Source organism: Pseudorasbora parva, chromosome 1 (assembly GCF_024679245.1).
Source record: "Pseudorasbora parva isolate DD20220531a chromosome 1, ASM2467924v1, whole genome shotgun sequence".
NCBI lineage: Eukaryota > Metazoa > Chordata > Actinopteri > Cypriniformes > Gobionidae > Pseudorasbora > Pseudorasbora parva.
In genome coordinates, this window is record NC_090172.1 from 66467770 (window position 1) to 66479781 (window position 12012).

Below are 12012 nucleotides of genomic sequence, written 5' to 3' on the forward strand. Positions count from 1 at the left end.
AATCTTATTTCTGTCATGCTGGTAATGTGGGAAAACAGATGCGGATCCAATAGCGAGTGTAAAATATCTCTTTATTACTGACATAGACCATTGAATTACAGAAATAGAATCTCAACAGTCTAGAAGGTTCGTAGCAGGCAAACAGATTCAGGAGATCCGGAGATGTTGGAGCATAAATGCCACATGGATGCAATGGGCAAGGACCAGGCAACGGGAACTCTTGGATGGAAACCATTACACATGACACCAGGGAAGACGAATGCACACGAGAAACACACAGGGACAACTGCAACGATCGACAAACACAGATTGCGGGTAAAGCCTAGTTCAGACTGCACGATTCTCAAATTCGTCAGGTCACTGCTCTATTCACACTGCATGACTATCTGGGGTAGCTTTCAGTTACTGCTGTGTTCACACTGCACAATGGAGCGGCGACAGAGGAGTTCACACTGCATGACTATACAGGAGGAAGGATCGCCGATAGCTCTCTATCTCCGGTGAGCAAACTAAGTTTCCCAACATTCCCAACCAAACACACGTGCGATGTGACAAGTAAACAACGCGAGGTCACACGTGCGTCAGACCGGAGTTCTCGCGCAAGACTTGGAATTGTTATTAAAAATAATAAACTGCACAAAGTTTGCTCCAAATTGTCTGTTTTGCTGATTTGTGGAGAAAAAGAAAAAAGTATATTCCGGAGGAAATTGTTGGAAAGACAGAGGGAGCCAGGATTGTGCTCTGCAAAGAGAGTTTGAGGTAAATAGTTAATTTTGCAATGTGCTGCAGCTGCGGCTGGATGTGCAAATGTTTGGGCTTTGTTTTTGTTTGATAGAATTGTAACTATATCTATTAAAATACTAAATCCTTCATCGTTGAAATGACTCTCCCGTGAGAGGATGCCATCGACGAGGCATTTGAGTGGAAGAGGCCGCGATATGCCAACTTAGCAGCTGAAGCAGAGGGGCGGGGCGGGGCGAGGCGGGGCGGGGCTGGAATGTGAAGGTGTGGCCAGTGGAGGTGGGATCCAGAGGTTTTGTAGCCAGCTCTACCACAAGGCTCTTGAAGGAAGTAGGGATCAGAGGGCAGTCCAAACGGAGGGCAATCAAAGAACTTGCCACTGCAGTGGAACGGAGCAGTCACTGGCTGTGGCTGAAACGTATGGACGCAACATGGGCTGCCAAATGATCGCATGGTGCCACCACCGTGCGACACACACCCGGGCCTGATCAACCCGTGGTGGGCCAACCCCGACAGAGGGTGTCTTGTGATAAGTGGCCGAAACACCCAATGAGGTCGGGCATACAAGTGAAGATGTGTCGCACTGGTGGCACCATGAGATCTGTGCCAAATTTCACCCCACACAAGATGACATCCCAATTGTTGTGCTGAAAGTTATAGATCTTTAACAAACAGTCCTACTAAGAATCCTGTCTATAACTCCTCTCTGAACCTTCCGCTGCTCCTGTATCTCAAACTTTCATTGGCTGTCGGTCATCACCGGTGTCATTTTCAGTCAGAACACAGTTCACACAGAATTTTTTTGTAACCTTTTGTAACTCTGTGCCTTGCCACAATTCTGTCTCTGAGCTCTTCAGGCAGTTCCCTTGACCTCATGATTCTCATTTGCTCTGACATGCACTGTGAGCTGTAAGGTCTTATATAGACAGGTGTGTGGCTTTCCTAATCAAGTCCAGTCAGTATAATCAAACACAGCTGGCCTCAAATTAAGGTGTAGAACCATCTCAAGATGATCAGAAGAAATTGACAGCACCTGAGTTAAATATATGAGTGTCACAGCAAAGGTTCTGAGTACTTAGGACAATGTTATATTTCAATTAGTGTTGTAGTACTCGAGATCGGTCTCGGTCTCGAGACCACTTTTTAAAGGTCTTGGTCTCGTCTCGGTATCGACCGCATTTTTACTCGGTCTCGTCTCGGTCTCGGGCGAAGATGACTCGGGATTTTGTCTCAAGACCGGTCAAGACCACAGCTGAAGGCATATAAAGAGCAGAGAACTCCACCCTGCGCTCACTCTCTCTGTCTTCAAAATAAGCACATAAGCTCTCTCTGACACTTCACATATTAAGCTAAATCAAAAGTTCAGAAAACCGAATCCATGTTGAACGTTGCGCGTTCGGACAACTGTTTTGAAGTACCGCTCGCTGTGAATTGCGCTCAAAAAACGTTTGACCAGCTAAACAGCTGACATAATTCATACATTAAATAAACAGGAAACAATTTCTATCCAGTTATGAAGTGTTTTCTGTGTGACAAACCTTCTGCGATGTTCTGACAGCCATGATTCACACACAACGGGTCTGCTAATGTCCGATTCACGACCAAATGACTCATTTGAACCGAATCATTTTAACAACGGTAATAAGAACTGATCTGTTCAACAATGAACTGAACGAATCAGTTTAATCATTTACTCAGAACACCTCAGAAATGAGAACGCAAGTATGCTTACCCAATTTAGCAAGAGTGGAGAGTAAGAATTATTAGTTTTAACTATCCACAGTATTTCAGCTTATGTATGTTGAATGTGTAGTAAAATAAATAGTCTAAAATCATTTAGTTTAGACTGGAGTGAGGTGAAAACAGAACAAAGATGTTTGTTAGCTAGCTGATCATTTTATTAAATTGTATATGGCAGAAAATGTGGCTATTTGTTAACTGTTAATGCTATTTCTAATATTGATATGATTATATACCAAAACAATTCAAACCTGTTGGAACAAAAGAAACATCAAGATAAGAGATCATACATAATAATGCAAGTACAGGGTTTCTTTTCCTTGTTGTTGCACAATAACATTTTCAATTTGTAAATGAAAAATATGTACATATATAAAATAATTTGCTTAAGCAGCATACTAATGCATATCTGTATGATACATATTCCACCTCCTGTTATTCACATTCATTTAAGACATAATGGACTGTGTCTGAGATTAATACCTCATCGAGATTAGCATTCTTAGGGAACTTTGAGTTTTAAAATGGGATTGAGCACTTTTCACAAAACAAAACACAAAACTCTGTTAGTGTCAGTTTGGTGTTTGTGTCCACCATAGAATGTACACAATATGGACACAGGGTTGCCAACTTTTAAGTTCAGGTTGGAGTGAGATTTTTTGGGGGCCGGGGTTGTGCGCAATGCTTTTGAGACTTGATTCAGTATAGTATATATACTATACATAATAAGAAAAAATATGTTTGTTTTAGCACTAGTTTAAACATTTCTTGGGTCAAATTATATGTGCCATTCCTTAATATTCACTTGTGAGTGCTTATATAAGTATCATTATTCATTAAAAATATTAGGATGCAAGTTATTCAAGTTTTGAAATTTCACATTTAAAGAAATCTAGTGTTTGATCATCATATCTAAATATTTATTAGAATGCAAAGACTGCAATACTTTTTTGAGCAACTAGATATACATGGATATTTATTAAAGAGCCATAAGGCACCTAATGGCATTACAAATAAACTTTTTTTTTTTGGCCACAAAATGACTGTATTTGTCCTCTTTGAATTGGAATTCTCTATTTTAACATTAATTACTAAACATATTGTAATATAAATATTAGAAGAAATATATACAAATATTAAAAGAAAAATATTTTAAGTGGTCATTTATTTACAATAGCCTAATTTTTGCACAAATAGTATTTAGTACCAAAAGATCTCAAAATATTCAATAAATACAATTTAATGAGTATGAGTGTGACCTATTAGTAAGGAATACCTGATGGCTAAATACAAGAATAACATTAATGTTAACAATGTTGAATCTCTATCACTCTCCATAATAAAACGATCCTGTAAATATGGCTGACTTAATAATCAATACACATTAACACTATGCTGTACTGTTTACCAAAACTTGCAGCAAACATCTATATGGTGAAACTGTTGTGCATCCGCTTAAGCCATTTAAATTCATTGGCACAGCGCTAGAAGTATTGAGCGCTCATGGGCCACGTGACCAGCGCGCGCCGCAGGGAGAAGAGAGCCTGCAACTCCGCTTTTCAACGCCTCTGGCTTTAACATTATGCCACATTAGCGCCAAAACGCTGTTTATTGTTTGAATTTCATTAAAACACATTTAAAAAAAATAAAGCTTATAGCTTTGTTTAATATCAAAAGCAGGTTTGGCAATTTGGCGTGAGATTGAGTTGGGCGGAGTGAGAGCGTGAGACAGAGCCTGAAAGCGTGAGTCTCACGCCAGATGCGTGAGAGTTGGCAACCCTGTGGACACGTCGTCTTCAGTGCCTCCCATTGACGAAAAGTTAAGTGTTATTTGCTTATAGAAGAAAAAGATTAATTCCCACAAAGCTGCAATGCCTTTTGATAATTTGATCAAAACTTCTCTCATGGTACACTTACACACCCACACATACGAGAGAAGTGCCAATCATATGCATATTCCACATTTTATCATAAGTGTGGGGACATTCATTGGTCTCGGTCTTGACTCGGTCTCGGCCCTTCAAAGTCTTGGTCTTGTCTTGGTCTCGGCCCTTCAAAGTCTTGGTCTTGTCTTGGTCTCGGCCCTTCAAAGTCTTGGTCTTGTCTTGGTCTCGGATTAGGTGGTCTTGACTACAACACTAATTTCAATTCTTCTTTTTTGATAAATCTGCAAAAATGTCAACAATTCTGTGTTTTTCTGTCAATATGGAGTGCTGTGTGTACATCAATGAGAAAAAAAAAATTAACTTAAATGGTTAGTTCACCCAAAAATTATTTCATTAATTACTCACCCTCACGTCATTAGACACCGGTAACACCTTTGTTCATCTTCGGAACACAAATTAAGATATTTTTGTTGAAAGCTGATGGCTGAGAAAGGCTTCAGATAGGCCTCCATTGACATTCAGTACATTCCCACTCACAAGACCCATAAAAGGCACTAAAAACGTTGTTACAAAGTCCATCTCACTACAGTGGCTGTACAATAATTTTACGAAGCGACGAGAATAGTTTTTGAAAAAACTTTATCCGCCAAGTTATTGTCTTCCATGTAGGTCTCGGACGTGAACTCACATGATAGCGGCGCTCCTCCTAATTTCTGGGTCATGTATCGAACAGAGGATCTGCGTCATATTCTCATGCATGCGTCAAGTTCACGTCAATAACTTGGTGGATGAAGTCATTATTTAGATTTTTTGTGCGCACAATAACTATTTTCTTTGCATTGTAAAATTATTGTACAGCCACTGTAGTGAGATGGACTTTGTATCCATGTTTTTAGTGCCTTTTATGGGTCTTGTGAGTGGGAATCTACTGAATTTTAGCAAATGGCTGCAATATAACAAAGAGTGAAAAATGTAATGGGGGCTGAACCATACCTGTCAACACTCCCGTTTTTGCCGGGAGTCTCCCGTATTTCACACCCATCTCCCGCCCCCCTCCCGTTTTGTAATTTCGCCTGGAAATCTCCTGTAATTTGTATGGCCCAAACCTCTTTCTTTGAATAATAATAAATAATGTTATTCCAAGGTTGTTCAGTTGCCAGATCTTGTATGAAATGCTGACTTATAAAATCTTTACATGACACAAATTTTAAACCATTTGTGGCCTCGACCTGGCTACCTAGTTGCGCTGTTGATATCTGCACAGGGAAGTTAAATCAAGCATAGTAGAAACGGGAGAAGACTCAGCTGGTAAATATTTCTGTAATCTGACTAGTGTTACATTATATGATCACAAGTTTATTCATGTAAATGCTTTTAAACCATTTAAGAGCGACAAGAAAAAGAGAATGTGCTATATGAAAAACTCACACAACGCCCAGATTCAAGTCCTCTTTTGCGCTTTAACGAACAATAACACACAATTGGTCATAATTCCACTAAACTTGTTTGGAGGAAGAAGAATGATGAGTACCATCCCAAGAACACCATCCCTACTGTGAAGCATGGGGGTGGTAGCATCATGCTTTGGGCGTGTTTTTCTGCACATGGGATAGGGCAACTGCACTCTATTAAGGAGAGGACGACCGTGGCCATGTATTGCGAGATTTTGGGGAACAACCTCCTTCCCTCAGTTAGAGCAATGAAGATGGGTAGAGGCTGGATTTTCAAACATGACAATGACCTGAAGCACACAGCCAGGATAACCAAGGAATGGCTCTGTAAGAAGAATATCAAGGTTCTGGCATGGCCTAGCCAGTCTTCAGACCTAAACCCAATAGAGAATCTTTGGAAGCAGCTCAGTAAGACACCTGACTGATCTAGAGAAGATCTGTGTGGAGGAGTGGGCCAAAATCCCTCCTGCAGTGCAAACCTGTTCAAAAACTACAGGAAACATTTGTCCTCTGTAATTGCAAACAAAGGCTACTGTACCAAATATTAACATTGATTTTTTTCAGGTGTTTAAATACTTATTTGCAGCTGTATCATACAAATACATAGTTAAAAATCATACATTGTGATTTCTGGATTTTTTTTTTGATTATTTTTTTAGACAATACATATATGTCCTTTTATAGAAAATATATAATCTTGCACAAAAACACACTCACACACACACATTATATATATATATATATATATATATATATATATATATATATATATATATATATATATATATATATATAAATATATATATTCTGTATATATATATATATATATATATATATATATATGTGTGTGTGTGTGTGTGTGTCAATCAATCAATCAATCAATCAACTTTATTTATATAGCGCTTTTACAATCACGATTGTGTCAAAGCAGCTTCACAGTGTCAAACAGGATAATATTGCGACAAAATTAGATTTAGCTGTACAGTCATAAAATGTGTGTATAAATATATATATATATATATATATATATATATATATATATATATATATATATATATATATATATATATATATATAGTGTGTGTGTGTGTGTGTGTGTGTGTGTTTTTGTGCAAGATTATATATTTTCTATAAAAGGACATATATGTATTGTCTGTATATGTACAGATTCTTTTTTTCATTTGATTTTTTTCTAGTGACATATGGTCATTGGGATGGGTGCTCCATGATCTCTGTATGCTGGATGTGTGGGTGAGTATTTGCATCTTTTTTTTCTGCAAAAAAAAAGAAAAAAAAGAAGCGCATAAAAACCACAGAAATATCAATGATGACTGTGTCTTAAGTAAACGTTTTCTTAACTCTTGGGCAAAAGCATCTGATGTGTAACATTATATTAGATCATGGAAAAAAGTTTAATATACCTCCTGAACAAAATCTTAAGACCAGGGGATTCATTGCAAGTTTTACACATTTCGCACTTGTGGATCATAACCGGGTTGTAAGTGCTGCTTCAAAATGCCAAAACAAGAAACAGGAGCAAGAGACAAAAAATAGAGAGTAGGCAATTTATTGAAAACTGCATTTAAACTCAAACATCAGCTGATCAAAGGTTTAAGACCAAAGCCATAAAAAGGTCAAATCTGCACAAAAAATATGGCTTTCATGGCATTGTTCTTCAAGCAGTCATAATGTCAAGATCTCCTGATGGAAAAGGCAAAAAGGCTTTCTCTCTTTGAACATGGCAGGATTGTTGAGCTGCACAAGCAAGGCCTTTCACAACGCGCCATCACTGCTGAGGTTGGACGCAGTAAGACAGTCATTTTACATTTCTTAAAAAATCCTGAGAGTTATGAAACAAAATAGTCAAGTTGTAGACCCAAAAAGATTTCACCTGCACTGAACCGCAGGATCCGACGGGTTGTCCGTGAAGACACAGGTCGATCCTCAACCCAAATTAAGGCCCTTACTGATGCTGACTGCAGCCCAATAACCATAAGACGTCATCTGCTAGAGAAGGGCTTCAAGAACAAAAAACGTCTTCAAAGGCCATGTCTCCTCCCACGACACAAACTTGCCCGTTTAGAATTTGCAAGAGAGCACCAAACATGGGACATTTAAAAGTGGAAGACAGTTTTATTCTCTGACAAGAATTTTTTTTTACCTGGACGGTCCTGATGGCTTCCAACGTTACTGGCATGACAAGGAGATCCCACCTGAAATGTTTTCTACTCGGCACAGTGGAGGAGGATCCATCATGATCTGGGCTGCTTTTTCCTTCAATGGGAAAATGGAGCTTCAGGTTGTGCAGGGGCGTCAAACGGCGACTGCCTATGTGGATCTGTTGCAGCGGGCATCCCTCTTGACCGAGGGCCCCCGTTTGTGCGGTAATGACTGGGTCTTTCAACAGAACAACGCTGCAATTCACAATGCCCCCTGATGAAGGACTTCTTCCAGGAGAATAGCGTTGCTCTATTGGACCATCCTGCGTGCTCCCCATATCTAAATCTCATTGAGAACATTTGGGGATGGATGGCAAGGGAAGTTTACAAAAATGGACGTCAGTTCCAGACCATGGATGCCCTTGGTGAAGCCATTTTCACCACAAGGAGCAACGTTCCCACCAGCCTCCTGAAAACAGTCACATCAAGCATGCCAAAACGACTTCTTGAAGTGATCAACAAGAACTGTGGGGCTACTCACTACTGAGCTCTTTTTTGACACTTTTAGGTCTGTTGTGCGTTTATTTTTGGGCTATGGTCTTAAACTTTTCATCAGCTGATGAACGGCCTGTTTGAGTTTAAATGCAGTTTTCAATAAATTGCCTACTCTCTATTTTTTGTCTCTTGCTCCTGTTTCTTGTTTTGGCATTTTGAAGCAGCACTTACAACACGGTTATGATCCACAAGTGCGAAATGTGTAAAACTTGAAATGCATCCCCTGGTCTTAAGATTTTGTTAAGGAGTGTATATTGTTCCTATGGATATTTGGTTTTGACCTTATGTGTGGCAAATTATGTTATGACCAGGGATTTTAAGAGATGGTTGCTAGGCACAGCAAAGAGAAAAGAGTGAAGAGTGAGTGTGAACCACGATTCTCTCATGCCGAACCTAACGTACCCCTGCCCCTGATGCCCCAACCCATATTTTTTTTCTTCCTTGATATTAGATTAAATCATTATTAGTACACTTTTAACAACCAATAATAGCTGTATTTTTACTAAATATTATTATACTAATATTATTTACTAAGTACACACTAACGTTTGTCTTCCATGTGCATGTCACGTGACTTATGTTAGTGAATAAATACATAGATCCGCTGTGTATAGTTTATTTATTTTCTCATTAAAGGGGGGGTGAAACACTCAGTTTCAGTCAGTGTCATGTCAATCTTGAGTACCTATAGAGTAGCATTGCATCCTGCATATCTCCGAAAAGTTTTTATTTTTTTAATAATTATATAAGAAAGATGCGCTGTTCCGAGTCTTTCCGAAAAAAGCCGAGCGGGTGGGGGCGTGTCGTGTGAGCGGAGCTAAATAATGACGTGTGCAGCAGCGCGCTGTGTGTTGAGTCGAGTGCATCCCTAACAGCGGAAAAAAACTTTATTCAAAATAAAAATATGGCTTTTAATCGGATACAGCCATACATCTATGATCCGGAATCAGACCCAGAGGCTGCAGTTGAACAGGAGCAGCAGCAAAAACGACTAGAGCAGGACGTCTATATGTGGTAAGTTACAAGTTATACACTAACTATATAATATGCTTAGCGGCTTGTGTTATTTACATATTTATACTTGAATTATATCGTCGTATTTTTGTCTTTGAAGGTGTACATGTGGGAAGTGCAGTTGTGCACGTGTGTTTGTGTGTTTACGCGTGGTTTGTGTAGACAGTAAGGTGACTAAAAGCAGTCTCACTCACCCTTCTAACGTTGGGACTGCTCCATCCTTCAGCATTAGGCGATCGGGAAAATTCGGCGTCGAGCTGGGCCTTGTTTATGAAACAGCGAACAGATATAAACATTCGCACAACTCAGTTGCTGATCCGGAAAAGCAAATTACATCCACTGTTGCCTTAACGCGGGGTTTTTGGCGAATCTGTGCAGGACTGTCTTGGTCTGGCAACCAAAAACCCACTTTTTTGGTGACATTGTTATGTGCTATGTGTAATTGTCACCTGTCCAACATCCTACAAGCCCCGCTTTGATGGGCGTAGGCTGTTGCTTTCGCTCTCTCCCTCGCTCTCTCTCACGCGCAGGCTGTTGCTTTCGCTCTCTCCCTCGCTCTCTCTCACGCGCTTCCGGTAGAATTGTCCGTAAGGCCCATACAAGGAAATTCCGCCCCCACTAACGTCAATGGGGACGCATGATCTCAAAAAACTTGCCGAAACTTATGACTAACCGGAAGTAGTATTTTTGACAAAGAAATACTCCCATCAAACGTCCACCTTAACTTTTGAAACTTTGTCTATGTTTAGTATGGGATTCCAAGTCTTTAACAATGTAAAAAGATCAGTATGCATGAAACAGCATTTCACCCCCCCTTTAAAACCAAAAATGTTAGTCAGTGATTGTATTTCAAGAACAGGGACACATCCTAATGGGTGTATTTTGTTTAGTGATCTCAACAGAATGAATAATCCAATCAATCCAATCAACTTTATTTATATAGCACATTTAACAAACAACAATCAGTTTCCAAAGTGCTGCACAAAAATGTAAATATATAAATACTCAATTTAATTTCGCCAGCCTCCATTCAAACAATATGTAAATATAATATATATATATACAGTCTTGTTCAAAATAATAGCAGTACAATGTGACTAACCAGAATAATCAAGGTTTTTCGTATATTTTTTATTGCTACGTGGCAAACAAGTTACCAGTAGGTTCAGTAGATTCTCAGAAAACAAACAAGACCCAGCATTCATGATAGGCACGCTCTTAAGGCTGTGCAATTGGGCAATTAGTTGAATTAGTTGAAAGGGGTGTGTTCAAAAAAATAGCAGTGTGGCATTCAATCACTGAGGTTAGTGTTGTAGTCAAGACCACCTAAACCGAGACCAAGACAAGACCAAGACTTTGAAGGGCCGAGACCAAGACAAGACCAAGACTTTGAAGGGCCGAGACCGAGTCAAGACCAAGACCAAGACAGGCCGAGACAGAGTCAAGACCAAGACCAATGAATGTCCCCACACTTATGATAAAATGTGGAATATGCATATGATTGGCACTTCTCTCGTATGTGTGGGTGTGTAAGTGTACCATGAGAGAAGTTTTGATCAAATTATCAAAAGGCATTGCAGCTTTGTGGGAATTAATCTTTTTCTTCTATAAGCAAATAACACTTAACTTTTCGTCAATGGAAGGCACTGAAGACGACGTGTCCATATTGTTTACAGTCTATGGTGGACACAAACACCAAACTGACACTAACAGAGTTTTGTAATTTATTTTGTGAAAAGCGCTCGTGCCCATTTTAAAACTCAAAGTTCCCTAAGAATGCTAATCTGGATGAGGTATTAATCTCAGACACAGTCCATTATGTCTTAAATGAATGTGAATAACAGGAGGTGGAATATGTATCATACAGATATGCATTAGTATGCTGCTTAAGCAAATTATTTTATATATGTACATATTTTTCATTTACAAATTGAAAATGTTATTGTGCAACAACAAGGAAAAGAAACCCTGTACTTGCATTATTATGTATGATCTCTTATCTTGATGTTTCTTTTGTTCCAACAGGTTTGAATTGTTTTGGTATATAATCATATCAATATTAGAAATAGCATTAACAGTTAACAAATAGCCACATTTTCTGCCATATACAATTTAATAAAATGATCAGCTAGCTAACAAACATCTTTGTTCTGTTTTCACCTCACTCCAGTCTAAACTAAATGATTTTAGACTATTTATTTTACTACACATTCAACATACATAAGCTGAAATACTGTGGATAGTTAAAACTAATAATTCTTACTCTCCACTCTTGCTAAATTGGGTAAGCATACTTGCGTTCTCATTTCTGAGGTGTTCTGAGTAAATGATTAAACTGATTCGTTCAGTTCATTGTTGAACAGATCAGTTCTTATTACCGTTGTTAAAATGATTCGGTTCAAATGAGTCATTTGGTCGTGAATCGGACATTAGCAGACCCGTTGTGTGTGAATCATGGCTGTCAGA

General features: G+C 38.9%; 2 protein-coding genes across 2 annotated transcripts in view; one reads left to right on the top strand and one right to left on the bottom strand.

Moving 5' to 3' along the window:
- The window catches only part of LOC137080903 (uncharacterized), a 470496-nt gene that overhangs the window by 157284 nt on the left and 301200 nt on the right, over positions 1-12012 (bottom strand). The window lies entirely within an intron of this gene.
- LOC137073870 (uncharacterized) overlaps positions 1-12012 on the top strand; it is a 76532-nt gene that overhangs the window by 49319 nt on the left and 15201 nt on the right. The window contains exon 8 of the mRNA XM_067442610.1: positions 7015-7069. Coding sequence (XP_067298711.1) covers positions 7015-7069 — 55 coding nt within the window. The remainder of the gene's footprint in view (positions 1-7014; positions 7070-12012) is intronic.